General features: G+C 56.6%; 1 protein-coding gene and 1 long non-coding RNA gene across 5 annotated transcripts; one reads left to right on the forward strand and one right to left on the reverse strand.

The window, feature by feature from the left end:
* Positions 1–3105: 3105 nt before the first annotated feature.
* On the reverse strand, positions 3106–7190 carry HLX (H2.0 like homeobox). 3 transcript variants are annotated; one of them, XM_087775251.1, is made up of 4 exons: positions 6165–7190; positions 5384–5563; positions 4705–4889; positions 3106–3895 (listed from the first exon to the last, which is right to left on the reverse strand). In XM_087775251.1, the coding sequence occupies exons 1-4, from the start codon at positions 6748–6750 to the stop codon at positions 3560–3562; spliced, it is 1287 nt and encodes a 428-aa protein (XP_087631377.1). In that variant the 5' UTR covers positions 6751–7190; the 3' UTR covers positions 3106–3559. The 3 variants fall into 3 exon arrangements, with proteins under 3 accessions (XP_087631377.1, XP_087631376.1, XP_087631378.1); XM_087775250.1 differs by having other exon boundaries at positions 3106–3913; XM_087775252.1 differs by lacking the exon at positions 5384–5563 and having other exon boundaries at positions 3106–3913.
* LOC148053206 (uncharacterized) lies at positions 4722–8660 on the forward strand. 2 transcript variants are annotated; one of them, XR_015708315.1, is made up of 4 exons: positions 4722–4845; positions 5220–5379; positions 6054–6237; positions 8131–8660. It is a non-coding gene; the product is annotated as an uncharacterized LOC148053206 (long non-coding RNA). The 2 variants fall into 2 exon arrangements; XR_015708316.1 differs by lacking the exon at positions 5220–5379 and adding an exon at positions 5440–5556.
* Positions 8661–20971: the final 12311 nt, after the last annotated feature.

Below are 20971 nucleotides of genomic sequence, written 5' to 3' on the forward strand. Positions count from 1 at the left end.
TGGGTTTTTTTTTCCTTCTAACGTGGCTGTTGTTTCCGAGGCTGGCTCGAGTCTCTTTGGAGATGGGAGGTTTTTTGGTAAGAAATCAGGCGAGGAGAAAAGGATCTCGTTGGACTTCTTAATGCAGCGCCCGGGGGAAGGTGGGGGTTATTGGAAAGCTGCTCCCGGGGAAGGAGCTGGGCAGGAGCCGGCTCGGACCAGCCCGGCTGCGCATCGCTGCGGGTGTGGATGCTCGCAGACGGGGCTGGGATGTCGGAGCGGCGCGGAGCGGCCTCCCGCTTCGTTATTAATCCGATTTCCCACACATGCCACGCCAGGGAGGAGGCAGGGAAACCTCTGCTCTGCGTGCGGCTGTGTGCATCGCTCCTGTTTCTTCGTCTCCCGTACAACCTCTCATCTGAAATAAGCCCGTAAAAAAATCTCTGCCCGGCACCCGGGAGGGGAAAGCGGGGCGGGTGTGTGCCGGAGAGCCTGGCCTGGCCAGGGCCGCGGCAGCAGCGCCGTGCCCCGGGCGGGGGGAAGGGGGACCCTCCCGGCCCCCCCGGGGGGACCCCGGGCCCCGCCGGGCAGGGGGGGGCCGCGCCAGCGCAGCCCCGTTGCGACGGCTGGGTGCAGCCCAAGGGATTTGGGACCGGCTGGCACAGGTCTGAAAAGAGTCACAACGGATTCAGAGGGGGCAAAAAGACCTCCTGAAAAGCTGCCACCCCCCCTGTTTAAAGACCGGCGAGGAACGGGACCGCCGGGGGAACCGTGGGCTCGGGCGTTTCGCCTTCCGAAATAACCAGCATCAAAAGCCTTTCGGGTTATGAGGCGATAAGGCGGCAAACAAAAAAGGGGCAGCCCCAGGCTTTTTTGGACCTGTTCTAGGGGGGTGCTGCATTGCGCTACGGACAGGTCGATTTGGCCGACGAACGGCGATCGAGCTGCCTGCAGTCACGACACCGTCCCGACTTTTCCCGCAGAGATTTAGCGGTAACTGCAGCCTCGCAGGAGCGGCCAAACTCCCTTCCCTGTCGAGACGGGCACAAATCCCTCCAGCCGCACATCTTTCCCCAAACTCGTTTTCGTTGGGTTTGCTCTACCTGCCCGAGGACGTGCACAACGGGAGCAACGGGGGAGAGAGAGATTATTTTTTTCTTTCCCCCGTCGCTGGCGGAGAGGCACCCCCCTCCCGGCTCCGCCGCTTGGCCAGAGCAGCAGCCCGAGGTGCGGGAGCCCCCCCGGGGCACCCAAGCCTGGAGGCGGAGAGGGGCGAGGGGGCAAAACCAGGCGCAAGGTGAAGGAATTTTAGCCCGGCTCTTTCGTTTGAGCATCTTTCTCCGTAGCCCGCGTCCCAGCGGTGTTCTTTTCCCCCTTTTTGCCGCGTTATCTGTAAAAAGTGCCGTAAAGGCGCTGCCCGTGCGCTCCCCCCGAGCCGGGGTCCGGGCGGGCATTGCTCTCCCGGTATTTGGGGAGGCCGGGGGGGGCTGCCCCCACGCAGCAGCCCTGCGCTTGCAGGAGGCGCAGATTCCTCTAACCCAGGGGAAGAGAAACTCTGTCCCGACGCGCTTTTCCTTTCTCATCTGACCAGATTCACCTCAAACCCCTCTTTCCCGCACGGCTTAGTCTTTAAGAAACAAAACCAAGAGCCAAACAAATTCCCGCGTGTCCGTGAGCCGCACCGCGGTGGTTTATCGGAGCAGAACCAGCCAGGTTTCGCTGGACATCGGATTCCCCTTGCTCTTAGGGATGACCCCTCGCAGAGAACCCCGCGCCGCCGGGCGCAGCCGCGGCCCTGGGAAGAGCCGCCGGCTGGAAGCGAACCGCAGGGTCCGCTCCGCGCCCCGAAAAGCCCTGACCCCCCCGTTTGCTCCCTGACAGCGTCTTAAAGGCCGAACCAATTTACAAGCCCCTTCCAGCTCCTTTCCCCGATGCCCCCCCCGAACACCCCTCTACCCGTCGTGACTCCGGCGGAGCCTCTGCCCGCTCGGTTACCCCCCATTTACCCCTGCACCCCCCCCCCTTCGCCCAGCAAGCCGGCCTCCTGCCTTGCCGTTTGCCCCAGCTCTTCTCCCCCAGGGCTTGTGTCAGGGGATGCCGTCGGCCTTTCCTTCTCCTGCCTCAGGTGTTTGCTCCCGCCGGAGCGCCCTTGCTAGCAAGGGTGGCCCCGAGGAGCCTGGCCTCCCTGGCAACCCCCCCCCGGCCCCCAAGCATTTCTCGCCTCAGGGCAGCAGCAGGCGAGGGCCAGGCGCTCGCCCGCCTCCACACCGCCGGAGGACACGGGGAATTTTTCGGTCCCTCGCCTTAGTTCTCCGTCTCCCCGTTGCTTTCTGGCGGTGTCACAGGCTCAGCGCCCACCGGCCCAACATGGGGCCGGGGGGCGGGGGTTTCGCTTCGCCTGCCCTCGCCTCAACCTCCCCGGGCAGGATCGGGCCTCCACCGCTTTAATCGCTGCTGCCTGGGAAGGGGGCACCCGGCCCCGCACCACTCGCCCAGGGAGGGGGAGAGGCCGCCGTGCCCCCCCACCGGCGCAGCGTGACGTCACAGCGCGCCCCCCCGGGCCGCGCAGCCGCGCTGTGACGTCACAGGGCACTACCTCCCCACCCCGCCGCGGGGTCTTGCGGAGAGGTACGCGGCAAATCGGAGGGATACTAAAACAAAGCAAAGCAAACACGACCCCCCCCCCCCCCTCCGCACCCCTAAACGTCCTCGGCGGCTCTTGGCAGCGCCCCTGAGAGTGGCGGGGAGGCAGGGACGGTCCTGTCCCGCCTTGCATCAAAACCCAAAAGCCACCTCACAGGATACATATTCATACGTGCGCACATGCGGCTCTACGGATGTAATTGGCAACTTTCTCACCGGGGGCACAATTTTGTGTCATCGAATCCGGTCCTTGTCATCGCCTCCATTAGAAAAGGAAGGGGGAAAGGGGTGGAAAAAAAGGAGAAGGCTGGCTCGGGAGGCTTCCGAGGCGAGGCGATACAGCGGCTGCCTGTGAGCGGGGCGAAGGCAGCTGGGGCAGCCTCGCCAGCCCTCTCCCCTGGTCAACAGACTGACGTGGTTACAAACCATAGCAAACATTTTATTTACAGGAGATATATATATATATTTATATATTTTGTCAGTGCAGTATTTCTTGGCCGGATTATTCGAAGCAACACGTTGCAACCAATGAGGACGTTGGCAAAATACTTCACATTGTAAATTGGTTGATGGGGGGGAAGGGAGGGATGTCGGAGCACGGTTTTGGAGTCCCTTGCTCGGGTTTTCCTGGAGAGGACAAGGGGCGGGAGACGAAGAATAAAATAAAATTTTAAAAAAGGGAAAAAAACCCCATAGAGAAATCCCGCTCTCCTGCGAGCAGCGCGGAGGGAGCGGCGGCCGCCGGCCGCACGCCCGTCCCGGGGCCGGGGCTCCCCGCTCCGCCCGCCCCTCGGCCCCTCGCCCCGGGCCGGGCCGGGCGCTGGCCGCGGGCGGGAGCGGGCCGGTGCCGCGCCGGCCTCGCCGCGCTGCCGGGGCGGAGGAAGGGAGATAAATTAGGGCGCAGGTCCCGGGCGCGGGTGCCGCGGGGCCGCCCCGTCTATAGGCCGCTCCGCGGCTCGGGGCTGGCGGCGGCGGCGGGCGGCGGGGAGGGGAGGCCGGTGCTGCCGGAGGACTTGGCGAGTCCGGCGGCGGGCAGGCTCCGCTCGGCCCCCTCAGTCCGTTCCGTGTCGCTGGGGGCCATGTCGAGGGAGTCGGCGTCGCTGCTGTCGCTGTCGCCCTCGGAGCGGCTGGGGCTGCGCTCGGGCTCCCCGGCGGCGGCGGCGGGCGGCCCGCCGGCTCGCTGGGCCGCCGGCTCCGGCTCGGGCTCTGGCTGCGGCTCCTTGTCCTTCTGGGCCTGAGCCTCCTTGGAGTGCCGCCACTTCATCCGCCGGTTCTGGAACCACACCTTCACCTGCGGCCGCGCCGCCCTCAGACGGGCGGCACGGCCCCCACCGCGCACCGCGCACCGCTCGGCCCCACCGCCTTCCACCGGGGACGGGCAGTGAGGGGACGAAAGCAGGCGCCGGCCTCACCTCCCACCCTTACGCCACTAAGCTGGCTTTATTTTTTTTCCCTTCTCCTTCTAGTTTGCGTGTTTAAATACGAAACACATCCCCCCCCCCTTTTTTTTTTTGTTTCTCTCTCTCTTTCTACTTCTTCTTCCAGGAAACCAAATCTTGCTCAAGAAACCACAGCGTTATACAATTCCGTGCGCTGCGGGCCCTCAATAGTGGAATCATTACAGAGTGGCGTTTAATGATTCCGTTTGAAGAAGAGTTTTCACTTCCCCAGAACGAAGGATTTCACAACGTGGGGAGAGATTTAGGAAAAAAAAAAAAAAAGAAAAAAAAAGAAGAAAAAAAAAAGAGACATTAAAAATAGTGTGTTTGCTTCTACTTCCTTTGACCTAAACTGCCTCCTACAGCGAGTTGCACTTCAGCAAAGCGCAGGCCGGTGCCCTGCCCGGCTCCGCTTGCCTCTCCGCTCGGCCTGCTCCGCGGTGGCCAAAACCAAGGCAAAAACTCCGCGCCCGGCTGCGAAGGGCCGCGGAACCTGGGCGCAGGGGATGCACGGGGCGAGGTCCCGCTCCGAAGCCAGCCCCGCCAGAGGTTCAGGAAGGGAAAACGCTTTGCAACCGCCCCCCCCCGCCCCATCCCTCTAAACTGGAAGTAAGATGTGAAATAAAACCGAAGCCGTTCTTACTTGCGCATCTGTCAGCCCCAGCATCGCCGCCAGTTGCTTTCTGTCCGGTTTGGTGACGTATTTCTGGATTTCGAACCGTTTTTCTAAACCTTTCCTCTGCAGGTTGGAAAAAACAGCCCTGGACCAGGAGCGTTTCCTCTTGTAGGTCTGGGGCAGCGTGTCCTTGGTTAAAACTGCGTACGGACCTGGCGGGGGCGGGGGGAGAAAGGCGGGGGGAGAGAGAGGGAGACGGCGTTATTAATATCGATGCCTGAAAGGGAGTCTTAAATCGATTAAAATAACAGCTGGACTGCGGCATGCGGGCAAGGCCTGGGCCAGCGTGGCCCTGCCTGCCGGCCGGGTGCAACTCCTGTCAGCCTGAGCTTCCTCGGGCAAGGACGGGGCGGTTTTGCACCCCAATTTCTTCCTCTCCCCCCCTTCCCGCCCCTTCTCTCTCGGCCCGGGTATTATTTTTGTACTAGATGGGATGGTCCTCCGGGTCGGGCCCTAGCCGGCTCTTCTTCCCCCCCTCGCAGCCCGGCTTTCGCCCAAAATCTGAGCCTCACTAGAAAACACACGGCCTGGCCTTCCAAAAGCGCCTGGCGAGTCCCTCCGGGAAGAGGGCGCCGGGGCCGGGGGGCCGCCGCGGGACGGAGGGCCCTGCGCCGCGGGAGGAGGGTCGACGGGGGACGAGAGGTACCTGGAAAAGTGTCTTGAAACTGGTGCTGAACTGAGCTCCTTGGGTTTGTGTTTAAGGGACCCAGAATAGCGGAGGCCTCGTTAATGGGGTCTAGAGACGCGAAGAACTGGCCGGCGGAAGGCTGCAAGTTGGGGAGATGAACCCCAGTTTGGCGGCTGGTGGTTAGTAAGGAGGTCAGATCTGTGGGCACAGGAACAAGGAGAGCTCTGTTATACCGCGGTCGAAACCGACAGCCCGGCACGCTCCGAGCGGCGGGGCCGGGGCCGGGGCCGGGGCCGGGGCCGGGGCCGGGGCCGGGCGGAGCGGGTCCCCGGCCGGAGGGGCCGGGGCGGGGGGAAGCGGGCAGCCTGCTCCGGGCCCCGGGGGCTCTCCTCGGGAGAGCAATCAGGCATCCTCCGGTGTATTTACTCCCTTGGCCAGGATGTTTACACGCCGCGAGGGGAGAAGGATTGCGGCGAAAGCGCTGGCAACGGGCTGTGCCCCCCGAGGCAGAATCCCGGGCCCGCCTGGGGAAGCGGAGGCCGCTCCGTTCGCTATTTTGCCGCTATCGCTATTTTTCTCAGCGGCGCAAGTCCTGTGCCGCGGGCTGCTGCCGGGGGGGCTGGTTTAGTGAGCGCTATCAGAACCTCGGATTTGTCACGCTGTCTTAGATAACTCTGTTCTCGGCTAGGTCGAAAAGCTTTCGAACCGCGGGTATCTACAGACGCTGGAAAGAAGAATGAAAGAAACGAAAGAGCACCGAGCGCGGCAGCGTGGAAAGCGGACAAGCCCATTTCTCTACCTCTCAGCGTGTTGCCTTCCTTGACTTTGGGGTCAAACTCCGCCGACAAAATGCGGTCGATGCCGAATTTCAGGTCCTTGCTGGCGGGTGCCGGCGCCGAGCCGTGCGTGTGGCCGCCCGGCAGCCGGGCGGGGGCCGGGGCTCCTCCGCCGCCCGCCGCCGCCCCCGCCGCCGCCGCCGCCGCCGCCGCGGGGGACCGGTGCTGCGGGGGGCGGTGGTGGTGGGAGTGGTAGGCGGCGGAGAGCGGCGAGAGGCGCGGCGGGAAGGCGGCGGCGGGGGCGTCGGGGGCCACGACGGGCGTGGGCCGGAGAGGCGAGGCGGTGGCGTGGAAGGGACCGCCGTGGTGGACGGCTCCCAAGGCCGGCGGCATCCCGGTACCGGGAGCTCCGGGAAGGCTTTCGGTGGGTCCTCCCGCCGCCTCGCCGCCGGCGTGGAGGATGTCGGCGATGCAGAAGGACGGCTTCTTGGCCGCCGCGGCGTCCAGCGGGAAGCAGCCGCCGGCTGCCGGTCCCGATGCCGAGCAGTACGCCGCTGACCACAAGCTGAAGTTGGAGGCGTAGAAAGGAGCCAGCCCGGCCGTGTACATCCTGCCCGGGGAGGGGACGCGCCGCGCCGCTCCGCTCCGCAGTTCAGCTCCCGGGTGCGCGCCGCGGAGCTGCCCGCCGCCCCGGGCGCATGGGGAGGGATGGCGGGGCGAGAGGGGCGGCTGGCGGAGCACTTGCCGGAGGGGGCAAGGGGGGGAAAACCAACCACCAAAAACAAAAATAACAACAAAAAAAAAGAGACAGAAAAAAAGTCCCCCAATCCCGCGGCGAGACGGAGAGAGCGAGCGGGCGAGGAGCGGAGCGGCGCAAACAAAACAAACCCCAAACCAAACCCCCTTTCCTCGCACTGGGGGAAAGAAAAAAAAAAATATATCCACCCCTCCCCAAAACTTTCTCTGGCAACGACACTCCCGGCTCCGGAGCGGCCTTCGTTCCCTCCCCGCGTCCAATCCGCGATCCGTGGGGCCGGGCAGCACCGCCCGCCGACACGCCCACGCAGGGCCGGGTCGTGGGTACGGGCCACCGCGCCGCCAGCGCGCAACTTGCGCGCTGGCGGCGCGGTGGCCCGTACCCACGACCCGGCCCTGCCCGGTTTGTCCCTCAAGGCACCCCCCTCCCCACCCCCCTTAAATTCCTCCCTCGACTTGCAACCCCCCCCCCCAAAAAAAAAAAAAAAATCAGCGCAAGGGCGCTGTGCTCGCCGCCGCCATTTCCAAACGTTTGAAAGAAACGCGCAAGAAAATTTCTTTGCCATCCGCCTCAGGTCCGTCCTCTTGGAAATGATTCCCAAGGAAATGCGTTTCCTTCCCGGATAAATGAGCCTGGGATAGTCTGGAAGAAAATGAGTCTATGCTCATGCACGCAACATATGTATTTATGTGAGCTCCGAGCTATTCTGGGCCCAGGACACGTTGGCTCCTGCATTAGCAGCGCTTAATTAATTAATCGTATCTTGTCGACAATGTAATTTTATAGATTTTTACCGTGTTTTCCAGCCGGGTGGCTGCGTCTGCTTCCACACCAATTTCACCTTAAAGGCTAGTTTGTAATTTTGCAAACCTTTTACAACAGAATTACCCTCTTTATTTTTTTAATTTTTTTTTAAATAGTGCAACCATAAGCTACATTCGCTGCAATAATTTAGGGACAAATTTATCGAAGCGTCTTTTGCGCTTTTTTCCTCCCCTCTAACATCCACATTTGCCCCGACCCGAGTCAGAAAAGAAAAGCATTACTTTAATTTTAATTTTCATACACGTAAACTAGTCGCTGCCGTTCTGAGCAGGCTCCCGGGTCGGACGATTGCAGGTTTGCTTTGGTTTTGTTTCAAAAATTTATTATTTTTTTTTTTCAAACAGCTTCCCAAATTCTGAAGGTTTTCGGGGAATCGCCAGAAAGGCAAACTCTTTTTCTTTCGCCAGGTACGAAGACGTAGCTTCTGTGTGAATATTGAAACCACCTGCCAGCGAGGGTGACCGCGTTCCTTAGGCGCAGCCCTGCGCACGGGTGAAGGCGAGGCTGGTTCCCCAGGAAAAGCCAGGCACCGCTTTGCTTTGGTTTCTGCTAACGAGATGAATCCGAAATATGAAGACGGGCTGGCTTGCCAAGATGTGTCCGAAAACCGAAACCGGCGAAGGAAAGGGTTGATTGGGTTTGAACTTTTCCTGCTCGGACGGCGGAAAGCCCCTTCTCCTTGCGCCCCCACCCCGCAATTCCCCCCGCGCAGATGACCCCAGCGCCAGCCCCGTACTCTCAAACCGGATCAAACGACTCCAGTTTCACTTGCGTTTCCACCGCCGGGCAGAGCTGCGCCATCGGCCCGCCCGAGGGAAGGGCAACGACGTCCGCTCTGCCCGCCGCGTCCCAGCTGCAAACCGCTTCCTACAATTATTGCTGTTACCGCCACCGATACCGGTATCGGTGTCGTACCACCCCGGGGCTGCTCGCCAGGCGGTCGGGGGGGGAAATAAATAAATAAATAAATAAATAAATAAATAAACAGACCAACACAAAACCCCACCACGGTGTTTTTATTTTTATTGAGGAGCCTGTTTCAAAGCTCCGCTCGCCCCGCTGCCGCGCAGCGCCCGGCGATGAGCAGCAGCCGGAGGGAAGCGCCCGTTTGCGGGGGCCCCGAGCCGGGGCGCGGCGGCGGCCCCGCTCCCCGCGGGCTGCCGGTGCCCGGGAGCCGGCCGCTACCGCGGACCGCCGCGCAGAGCTGCGCTCCTTCCGCGCTGCCATCCCGCGGGGACGAAAAGAACCCGAAAGGAAGCACTAAACGCGTCGCACCAAAGCCCCTGACCCGCGGGCTGGGCCTCGGGAGGGCGAGGGAGCCGGGGAGCCCCAGCCGCGGGGGCAGGTGCCTGCCCGGGGCCCGCCCGCTCCGCGCCCGGCTGGGCAGCGCTGCGCCCCCGCGCATCCTCCGCGGGCGAAACCAGGAGCACCTGCCTCCCCCCCGCCCCGGGCCGCTCCCTCTCCCGGCGGACAGGGCTGTCCCCTCTCCCCAAAGGCCTCCGCAGGCCTCCCTCCCTCCCTGCCCGCGCATCTTCCTCCCGGCGGCCGGGGAGGAGCGGGGCTGCGCGGCCGCGCTGGCCGGGGAGCGCCGGCCGGGGGAGGCGGCAGCCCCTCCTCCCCGGGCGAGGAGGGAGAAGGCGGCTGCAGGAAACCCGGGGCTCGCTGCAGTCCAGGTCATCTCCTGTTTTTTGAGAGGTTCCAACTCGGACTAAATGAGCGGATGTGCCTGCGAGATTTGTCCCAAAATAGAAGCGGCTTTAGTATTTTAGGATACAGCAGAAATCCTTATTTCTTCCGGAGAAAAACTTCATAATGAGCGCGAGCACTTCCCTTTTCAATATTTGTGCAACTTTATCTCGACCAGCAAGTTGCTTTGGTGACGCAAATCCGCCCTTGTGTATTGCAACCACAAAAATAAATGCAAGGAAATCAATTCCCTTCTAGCAATGAAAACATAAATATACAGCTGCGACTTTCCCCTTTAATCTTGCTTTCCGAGGGACTCGAGAAGGAGGCGAATGAACTGGGCAGGCAGGAGCGATGCTGGGGTTTTTTTTGAGGAATGGAGTCTCGAAGGACTTTTTTTTTTTTTTTTTTTTTCCCCCTGAGGCCGATAAAGGAGGTGGGGAAAAAAAAAAAAAAGTTAATCGAGTTGTTACGAGGGGAAAATAGAAGGGCTAACCCCGGGGCGCTGCAGCTGCCGGTCCCCGCTGGCGGGCACCGGGCCGGGAGCATCCCCGAAAGGGCCGGGCCCCGCCTGCCCGCGCCCCGCGGAGGACGGGCCGCTCTTTCGGCTGCTCCTGCCCCGTCCCCGTGTCGAGCTGCGGCGGGCAGGTCGAGCCCACGGACCCGCCGGGGTGCTGGCAGCCCGAGCCCCCGGCCGGCAGCAAGCCCCCAGCCCTGCCCGGCCCCGACGCACCTCCCCCCCCCCCACCCCCCCCGCCAGCAGGGCTGGGCGGCCCAGCCGCGCTCTCCCCGGGGCGCGGTTTGCTCGGGCGGCCTTACCGGGACCGCTGCCGCCCCCCTCCGCGCCCCCGGGGTCCCGCCCGCGCTGCGCAGCGCCGAGCACCCCGCGGGCCGCCGCCCGCCCCCGGCCCAAAGCCCGTTCTCTGTCGCCACCTGCCGAGCGGGCCGGGGGAGGGCGAGGACCCCCCCTCCCCCCCACGCAAGGCACCCCCGGGACGTGGCTCTCCCCTCCAAATCCCCCCGCTCTCGAGCCCATGCGAGCAGGGAGCAAGCAAATTTTGGGAGCCAAGCGTACAAACGAATCGTATAGATCCCCAAATCTCTCGGTTGCAGGAGCGTTTCGCAGACCACCGGGGGTTTTCTGCCGGCTGTTGCCGGTGCCCGCCCCCCCCCCCCCCCCAGCACCGCCCCGGGAGCGCTGCAGAGGGGCCGCCAGATGTGACGGCAGGCCGCTGTCCCCCCCCGGGGACCCGCAGCTGGAGGCAGGCCGCAGGCGTGCGGCGCTGGCCCGGCTGGACTTGCCTCAGCTGATCCCCAGTTTGTTACCTGACATGCTCAAGAGAAGCGCAGGCGCTGCAGGCAGGAGCCACCCAGAACCACGAGTGAACTAAGCGGGTCAGCTCCTTGACATCTCCTTTCTATTGTTTCTGCGTTATTTAGTTGACTACCTGTGTCAGTAAGTAACGAGTAACCTTACATCATTTGCTGAGCCTAAGTGGAAGGTGCCTGAAAACAGGCGGGATCTGGGTTTCTGTGGGGTAGGACGGGATTTCAAGTCTCCTGCAGGTGCATTTGCGCTAGTGCTTGAGTTTGGGGCAGAGTGTGCTCTCGGGGGGAATGCCCTCATCCTGATCGCTTGCAGCTTTGCATCATGGAGAGGTCTCGGGGTGCACAAGCAGGAATCCTTGACGAGAATGGAGTCCACAGGGCGTGCTAAAATTACTCTGAAGCAAAATCCCTCTGAAATGCCTCTACTGTGGTTGTTTGAGAACTCCATGGGGTTTTCTGCATGTGAGCAGTGCTGAGACTTGTCCGTATGTTATAGCAGAATAGGTCCCACCGAGCAGGTCCATCTGTTAGAGCGGATGAAAACCCAAGGCTCCTGGCTCCAGGGACAACACACCAGCCACTGAGCTGGAGACTTGTTCTCACACTTGTGCGTTTGCCCTCTCTCTGTGTCTTTCTTTCAACCACTGGTCTGATGAAATACATTAGATCACGTGAAGCTGACGGGTTTCAAGTGGAGAGAATTGTTGCATTCTCCCAAACGCTGTGCAGTCCCTCAAGCCCCTTCAGACAGAGGGGGGGCCTGAAAACACTGATTCCCCTCTGCCCGTGAGTGCCTGGCTCAGAGAGCTGGGATGTGGGAGGGCACCGCATCTTTCCACAGCCATGTTTACAGAGAAAGGGATGACCTTCCCTTCCTTTTTTTTCTTTTTCCCCCCTCTTCTTTTTTTTTGCATGAAAAGCTGCAGATGATACATAAATCTTAAAGAAGGGTCAGGGTAATAAATAGCAGTTGGAAAGAAGCGCCTCTCCGGGAAAGGAGGCTGCGTTCTGAGGAGCAGCAAGGTCAGGACGGTCCCTTCCTCCGCGTTTCCTATGGGTTAGAGCAGGCAGGTCCTGCCCACTGTGCTGACTTTCCTCAAGCCCATTTTTAGGCATCTGATACCGTGCCGGGAGCTGGGCACTGTGAGCCTGCAACGCCGTAATGGTTTAAGCTGCTCAAAATTGAAGTGCCAGTCTCCCACACTCGCTCCATCCCTGCCAGTTCCCATCCCCAGGGATGTCAAACTGTAGAAAATTAACTCTGCCAGTAAGAAAAGGGTTTTTTTTCTGTTGTAGTTCCCCAAACTAACTTTTTTATCGTGTGGCTAGCCAGGGTGAGGGAGCTGGGGGAAACATGCATTTGGGGAAGGGGGTGGCAGGACCACTGCGACCCACTTCTGGTCTGCTCTAACCTCTCACCAGGTCACCCCTTGATTTAAGTGCTGCCTCTTGGAGCTGCTTCCTGCAGTCTAAAACGGGTCCTTCTCGCATGGAAAGGCCCGGAGTTTGCTTTCATTTCCATCGGCATCACTCATTTCATAGTAGGTTATTCCACCTTTACACTGCGGTCGGAGTGTAATCCACTTGCAGAGGGAGTTATCACGGGCTAGCTGTGATTCTCCAGGCCACACCACCAGAGAGGTCTGCAGAGAGCTGGTCTGCAGTTAACCCCCCGGTAGCTGATTAAAGGTGACATGGCGCGCAGAGTGCTGACCTCCCGCTCTAATGTGCGACCACTGGTGAGAGAAGCATTTGCATCCACACGCCGGATTCAGTTTACACAGCACGCAGCGACTGAAAACCAGCATCATTGCATAAAATGAAGGGGATTCAACTCTCAGCGTGGGAGGATCATTCATGGATATTTCCTAAATCTGACAGGAGAGTATAATTACACCCGTTTTCAGCCGAGACCCAAAGGGGCAGCTCCTTAACTGAGGCAAACTGCTGCTGTTGAGGGCAGGCTCAGGATGTCTCCGTGCAAGTAACATATTTAGGTGCAAGTACAGACGGAAACTCAACGGGGGATTTTTTTATTCCCATAGCAGGCCATCACCCCTTTTGGGGTTTGGTCAGAGCAACCCCATCTTATTTCTACAAAACCAAGCTGATGCATTAGGCCCACTGCCCCTCCAGCAGCAGTACATTGAAGTCACCGCGCAGAAAAGCCGTTCAATACCGAAGAAGGAAATACTAATAACTGCCTAATAAAAGTTTTAGTAAGAAACAGTTTCCTCCTTCTTGCCAACAGCGGTCAAAAATGTGGGGAAGCTGGAAATAAAGCTATCAGAATGCAGTCGCATAAAAGGCAAAATCAGCCCCTGAAGGAAGTCAAGTTTCTATAACAAAATTACTCTGTAAAACTCATCTGGATTTGAGAACAGTTATTGTTTTTCTTCCAACCCTCCTTTCATGCTCTAAGTGGACTTAAATGCAGTAGGTACACATCAGTCCTGCTTTAAAACCAGCTCTTTCCTTGCTATTAGCATATATAAAATCCCAGAAGAATAATGCCATCACGGCGATTAAAAAAAATAAATATCCCATTTTAATCCTTTTTGCCCAAGAGAGACGCTTTCTGGTGGAATACCAAATGGAAGTGCCAGTCAGGGAAGTTTTACAGTCCAATAAACAAGTGTGCCAGATTAGATAGCATTTAGATAGCATCCTCTGGACCCGCTTCCCTCACTGGAACTGAATCTCCCCTAAATAAAGTCCAGCCATCGCTTCTCAGCTCCACGGGCAGCCCACGGCTTCCCCATGCCAGGCTCCACCAGGTCTTGGAAGACCCAGGTCCCCTCCCTGTGAAACACCCGGGAGGGTGGGGAGATGCTCTCGGAGCTGAGCAGCGCGGCGTAAGATATCCCCTTCCCAGCTGTGGGTCTGGGATGCTGCCTACAGCAATAGCCATTCCTCCGCGCCTTCGGCAAATGGAAACAAAAACAGAGGAGGCGCAGTCAGCGGAGCCGCGCAGCACACAGGGGAAGTCATTTCCTACTGATACCTCTAACACATCATTTTATATCTCGATGCCTGGGATCTGGTTACCTTTATCTTAGCCAAAAGACTGTAGCGGTCATAAAATGTATTTTGCTTTTCTTTCTTCTAGAAAACTTTATCATGAGATTTTGATTATCTGTCCTGCAGCAGTGAATTCCAAAGGTTCATTATCTCCCGTGCCTGCGTTCACCGTCCTTATTTTTTTTCCTTCTAATTTCTCAGTTAGCTCCTTGAGGCATCTATTCATTCCGGAATTGTGAAATGGAGAGAAGAAAGGCAAGGCTGACCAGTTTTTCCTTTCATTTGTCACTGTGTCTAACCCAAATGTTTACCCTTACCCCCCAGATGTATATACTCTTTTCCGAGCCAAGACATTCTCTTTTTCCCAGGTAAGCAATCTGTTTCATTTTGAGGCCACACTGAATGGGAATACAAATCTCAACACGTCTCAAGTCTCAGTCTAACTTTGCGAGGAGTAAAGACACTGAAGATGGTCTCATTACTGCAATCCTTCCCAAACAGCAACGGAGTAGCACCCTCTAGCGCAAGCTAACAATAAAATCCTCAATAACAACACCCCTCCTGGGTCACATTCAGTCTTGGTGCATCGCCGCTGGAACGACGGGGGATGAGCTCAGCCACAAGGCTTTTCCCTTCTGCGCTCTGAAGCTTTCCCAGATTTCCTCCCTAGCACCCCCATGGATGCTTTGGGCACCCGTCAGATGCTGGACGTTGCCCAGGTCTCTGGCAGACCCAGGCGGCAGCGTCGCCCGCAGGCGGGTGGCATGGACTCGCCATCGTGCCACGCTGCTTTCATTCCTATGGGATGCTGCTGCTTGAGAAATCCTGGAGGTAAGAAATATTCCTTGCCAGGAGTCTGCCTCAGGTCTCAGGTGTTACGAGACCTGCGAGAGGGATCCTACCTGGTTTGAAAGGACCAGGGGCAAAAAAGGGGTTGGCTGATGCGGGGAGGGGGCCAAGCCTGGGGCTGGGCTGCGGGAAGCAGGGCTGGGGTGTGGAGCGGGGACCAGGACTTTCGCACAGAGAAAGGTGCTGGTTTCTGGGAGAGCTGGGGACTAACTGGGTGTGAAAGCTGAGGCTGAGGGCAAGGCGGCGTTGTGGTACTTCTGGTGTGCTTTTCTCTCATGACTAGCAATTTCCATAGGTTTCATCAGTTTTATTGTTGTTAGGAGGAAGGAGAACAAGAGAACGACACAATTTTGGCAGACCCTGAGCAGGGGGTGACCTGCGGGGTGAGCGAGGGGGAGTGGGGTCATTCCTGGATGCCATCGGCCACAACGCAGAGGCAAGTTAACTGTGTCATCTCCCGCACAAAATCCCATCACCCCAGCGCACATCTAGGGATTTTATGAAAACACAGAGCTCCCCTCTCACGCTCTAAAAATAACAGCGGGTAAATGGCTACTCGAGATTTTGTAAAAATTAAAGAAAGCATACCTGCTTAACCAGAGGTGGAAACTTTGTCTAATGTTTCAAGGCTAGACCTTCCTTTCATTAAGAGCTAGAAGGGAGCTGCGGCGCTTAAGGTGGGGAAGGAGATTAAATCCCTCAGCGTCAAACCAAGGCGATGCTGAGGTTGGGGCACCAGCGTGTGCCTGCACAGCCACGGGGGTGAGCGTTCACCCCGGGCACACGTGGCTCCTTACAGGGCAAATACCAAAGCCAGAGCCCTGGGGAAAGCAGGCGAGGCACCAGAGCTAATGAGCTATGTGGTGGTTTCACCTCCCTCTAATGCTTCTGCTTTTTAATGTGCCAGGCACATTGTGAGCCCAGCTGTGGCTTCAGCGTTAGAGGGAAATGTAGGGAGTGATGCTTTTTCTCAAGACATGATAAATAATGGCCAGGGCTGCAGTTTGATTTTTGGGAGTGCTATTTTTAGGTCAACAAGGAGTTCCAGGGTGAGGTTGGACCTTGCGGGTAAGGGGGTGGAGGCGGCCCGAAGTCATCCCAGCGCTCTCCAAATGCGAGGCTGCGCTGGGGAGGAAGCAGGGGCGGGTGGAGGGAGGCTGGACCCCTTCCCTCGCCCAGCCCGGGCAGCCGCGGGGGCCTGCAGGAAACAGGGCAGCAGCGCTTGGCCCCTGGGCCATAGCGATGCTCTGATTTTCTGGAGCACCCCTTTGCCCCCATCCCCATTCCCTACCACCTCTGGGGGCCTCCGCACCGCAGCTGGATATGGCCCTGCTGGGCTGGGAAGGGGATATCTTACGACAGCCATGAAAACCCGTAGCGCTGGAGAGAAGAATCGGCTCTCTACCTTCTCCATCTCCACACTGTATTTTACTATTCTCTTCAAATGAAGCAAACATCATTATTTCCCGTTAGGTGCTCCTGGTGCAAGAGTATTTCATTGAAAAATGGTTCTTTAATGCTAATGGGAATTATACTCCTAGCGTGATTTATATTAATAAGGCATGTGCAGTTCCTTAGTACATTCAGATCCAGATGGGAAATGGGATTTTTTTTTTTTTTTTTTTTTTTTGTCCTTCCACACAACATCTGATGAAGTGCTCCAAGCATACAATTTAACAAGCTATTCTCCTCTGGCCTTACAGATGAAAAATAGTCCGTTGTGTCAACTCCTCAGATGCCTATTTTTACACCTTCTGTTTGTTCTTAGTTTGACGTTGTTAATCACAGTCCCACCAAAGCCCCATTGTTCAGCTCTTCAAGAAGAATGTTGTTATATTGACTGTTTGTGCGTCAGCCCAGCTCTCTCTGGAGCTGCACTTGGATGAAATTAGATAATTTCCATTAGGAGAACAGGCATTATTAGTCCCCAATGCCAAATTGAAAAGAGAGCCAAGATTACTATTTCTGGCCGTGTTCACCTCAGGAAGGAACCTTCTCAGCTTTAATGGGATTTTGCTATTGTTGGTTGCCTTCTGTTTGACACTGGGCCAGCAGGGTTGAAAATTGTTTAGAAAGCTGCATGAAATATAATAGAGCCCAAGCCATTTGCTGCAGCACATTCCAGCGTGATGTTTATTTTGAAAAAAAAAAAAAGAGGAAAAAAAATTATTGTCCTTGGCAGAAAAAAAAAAATCCCACTAACTTGACTCTCAGAACATATGCTTCTTGTTGCTGTTGTGCTTTCAAAACGTGCTGCCAGGATTGGCACGTTACATACAGAAGCGATAAATCTAATAATATTTGTAATGATCTACAGGACTTGTAGAAGCAGATTACAGGCACAGGCGGTGACTTTATGACAGGAAAACAAGGCAAGGGATGATACCAGGTCAGGTCCAAAGGAGAAAGTCAAATCCCACATTTGTCAGTAAAATGTGCATCTTCATGTTCTGTGGCTCAGTTTTCCCATCTGTAAAATGGGGTCAAGAACACATCTCTACCACCCGAAGAAATCAGGAGGACACACGCTCCTCGGACTTTGCCTTCATGGGTGCTGGGGGTCTTCTGAGCTAGGCTCAGCCCCTCCGCAGCCCCAAGCACGCAGCCCTGCCCGTCCCACTGCCTGCCCTCCCCCGGAGGTGGCTGGGGTCTGCTGTCACTGTTATTGTTTGGAGGGCGGCTCGGCTTTCTTCCCTTCATCACGCCCATCACTGTCACTTCACCTGAACACCTCACCTGCATCTCAAGACGCTAATCCTCGACAGCCAGCGTGAGAGTGGGGATGGTGGGCTGAACTCTTGGTCAGCCCCGAATTCCCCACGGGTCTCTTTCTGCTCCATGTTATACTGTTTTGTTCTGTGAATGCTGTCTTAAAATAATTATTAATGAAAGCAGAGTTGATTTTGGAGTGAAAGTTTCCGGTTCCTTGGCATTTCCAACGTGTAAGCTATCTAAGGGTATTGAAATGCGGGACATTTTTTGGATGAGATCAGAATCCAAAAACACATTTTCCCTCCAGGCTCCTTCAGAGCCAGACCCACCTTTACTGCACTTTACCCCTTGTCTATTCAAGCCCATAAGAAGCTGAGCAAATAGAACAAAGCTACCCATCTTTAGAAAAATAAATAGAGCAAGTGATCTTCAAAGCCTTCAGACGAGGATCCACACAACAATGCCGGCGTTATCCCTGGGCAATAAACCAGAGCGCTCCTTTGTTTATATTAACCCAGTGTTTGCTTCTATTTTAACCAACAAACATTGACTGACTGCATAGTCTTGGCTCAAAACCATCCGCCAAATAATTAAAAATACAATTAGGCTAAAAGAAAAAGAACCACAGCAGACGCCAGCCGACACATTTCCTCCACACAAAGCTGCTACCCGCCTGCATGGAGCTGCTCCGACTCAGTCAGAGCAAAGCAGTGATTGCCCCCAGCAAAACCAACACCCAAGCCCCTACCTGGACCCAGAGCATGGGCCGCCCCCAGTGCCTGCCCCTGCAGAGGCTCTCATGGAGCTGAGCTGGGGGGCTTGGGTCAAATTTGGCAGGTCCTGGATGGGGACGTCCCCTTACCGTGCTTGCTCGTCTCCCAGATCAGCTATCCAGTGGCACCGGTGTTTTTAGGAGAGGTCAGGTCTGAAGCTGACCCCGGGCTATCCCTGCTCACAGTATCCTTTGGCAGCTGCCTGACATGGGAGAGGTTTGGGGCAGGCTGTGGGAGAAGACGGTGCCCCTTCGCTGTGAGGTTTGGCAGCCGGGCTCCCCCGGGAAGTTTCCTCGGTCCCCTTCTCTCCCCACTGCCCTGAGCCACAGGAAAGTGCTTTGCCAACAGGCAGGTCACCCACCAGTTTCGCAGCCCAGTAGGAAATAAACTGGTTCCACTGCGACCCATTGGGGAAAGTCACTCCCGGCAGCTTGCAGAGACACGTGTCCCCCCAGATCCCATCCTAATTTCCACCCCTGGCAACTGCAGGCAGTGAGGCCCTTGGTATTTGGACACATCAGGGTGAGGTTTATGGGTCCCAGATGGAAGTGTCCAGACGATGCTCAGGTCCCTGTTTTCACCCCTCAATAAACTCTGGAGCTGACTCAATGAGCAAAACGTTCAGAAACTGAAGGTTAGACAGAAAATAATCTGTGTTTACAAGGCTGGGGGAGCTCATCTGGACCCTGGCTATCTCTTCACAGAGAGCATTTGTCTTCTCACTGACCTTTTTATTTTTTTCCTTTTCATGCTGTGAAATGTTCATTGTCTCCTGCTAAGGAAAGTTTGATAAGGATCTTGCTGAGAGTGGCTTTTAGGAAAACCCATTGCTCCGAAAAGGAACCTACCATTGTAGAGCCAGCACTTCAAAGTTATAGCAGTATCTTGGTTTTTTGTATCAAATAAATAAATAAAATGAAGATGAACAATGTGTTTCCATTTAAGGGGGAGTGTGGGAAAATCCAGGTCTCATCAGACTGGGAAGCGGCGTGGTATATGCTGACTAAGAGACTGGAAATAGCGCGGCTGTCAATTGAAGGAATTCAGGGTTGAATAATCACGTCGAGCAGTCAACGTCAGATGGGAACTGTGGCCCCAAACCTGTTCATTTGAACTCACTGGGATTCACATGAGAAAACACACATTGGCTCCGTATGTCGCTTGTGGTTTCAGGGGAAGCTCAGGGCTGGGCCATCCCCGCTACCCAGCAGGCACATGGGTGCACCCGCCCGGCCATCCACTGTAGAGCTACGTTTCCAGCACGGAAGGTCATGCAGGTTGTACGTGCTGCCTTACGTTGCAACTGAAGCCGGCTGCAGTCCTGGCAAAACCCCTCTCCTTGGCTTCAGACACCTCTGTGTGGGAGCTCACTGCCTTGCTATTCAACCTAATCCTCCCCTCGGCACTTTTGTTTGTATTTGACTCCAAGGTCCTGGCTTACAGAGGGACTCAGGTCGCTACCTTTGCCTTCACTAAAGCAACTTCCACTCCTCACCTGGCATCGGCTGACGCATGCCCAGCTTTGTCAGATGCTTTAAGTCTAAAAAAAGTGCAGGTTGTGTCCAGCATGACCCATTCGCAAGACGGCGGTGAGGATGGGACACTAATCCTTGGCTGCTCCTCCTTGCATTTGCGTCCCAGGGTGCAGGTGGTTCAGCTGCAGGAGACGGGGACCTGTGCCGTGGCCCCAGCCTGCGCTACCGGCACCCCCAGTTCAGCCCAGCCATCAGGGATGGTCCAAGTGTCCTTTAATGTTTTCTTTTATGGATAATTACCCTTTTTTTTTTCTTAGCTGTTGAGGAAGGGAGAAAAGAGCAGGAGAGATCCCATCCTTTGGTGCTGTGGGACTTGGTGCTGTTTTAATAATAATAACAAAATATTGAAAAGGAAAAAAAATTGCAGTATATCAGCATGTTTTTAAGGTTGGTGGGAAAAAAAAGACCTTCTAGTCCCAGTGGTATCAGCAAGGAAAACGTCCATTGGATTCTAGTTCTTAAAAAAAAATATCTGAGTCATGCAGAAAGTGCTCGGCTTGGGTAATGCGCGGTTACTGGAGCGCTGGCGAGGGGGAAGGGAAACAAGCTCCCAGCCCAGAGCCTCATCATGGCCTTACAGAAATTAACACATCTGTGAAGATGTGTTCTCTAAGAAGGAGGGTGCTGCTTGCCCAGGGGCAGAGGGAAGAAGAGGGGGAGGAGAAGGAGGGAAGGTTCGCTTCCATCCCACTCCGAAGTTGCTAAATTCAGCCCTTCGTTTGCTGAAGAACTAGAAATCACACTCCACCTGGCAAGATAATTTTTCCCCTAGTCATCAAAGGCTGGAAAATGGGTGTCTGTGCTGCAGGAATTTTTCTGAATAGGTGATGACAGTTACAACTTTATTCCTTTTTCCACTATTTTATGGAGACTTAAGTGAGTCCTCCAATCTGTACCAACAAGAAAGCCTGCTTTCCAAAGGTGGGATCAGGCAGAGACCCTCCATACCTGCAGGGAGAGGCTGCTAAGTACACGTATGTTCACATACACATATGCATGCGTGGGCAAAGGGCAGCACCGCACCAGAGAGCCCAGAGCACCGCACAGACACTTTGCTCGGAGGATGGAGCCGGGGTGAAGAAAGGGGAGGAATGGATTGCATGCTGCTCTCTTGCCATGGCTCTGCGGTGGCAGGCTCTGCCTCTCCCATCTCCGACTGAAATTACAGTAACAGCAGGAGAAATCTCTCCTCTTGGAGATGCTCTGGAGAAGACACTCAGCACCATGCTCCAGAGAGCCGGGAAACCTGAGCGGAGAGAAAAGCAGCCCCTGCTGCCGGGCTCCCTGCCCTGAGCCCAGGGCAGCCTGCCGGGCCCTTCCAGCCTTTCCAGCTGGCATTTATT

This window comes from Nipponia nippon, unplaced genomic scaffold, assembly GCF_047370975.1.
Source record: "Nipponia nippon isolate SJK-2023a ecotype South Korea unplaced genomic scaffold, ASM4737097v1 scaffold_4, whole genome shotgun sequence".
Classification (NCBI taxonomy): Eukaryota; Metazoa; Chordata; class Aves; order Pelecaniformes; family Threskiornithidae; genus Nipponia; species Nipponia nippon.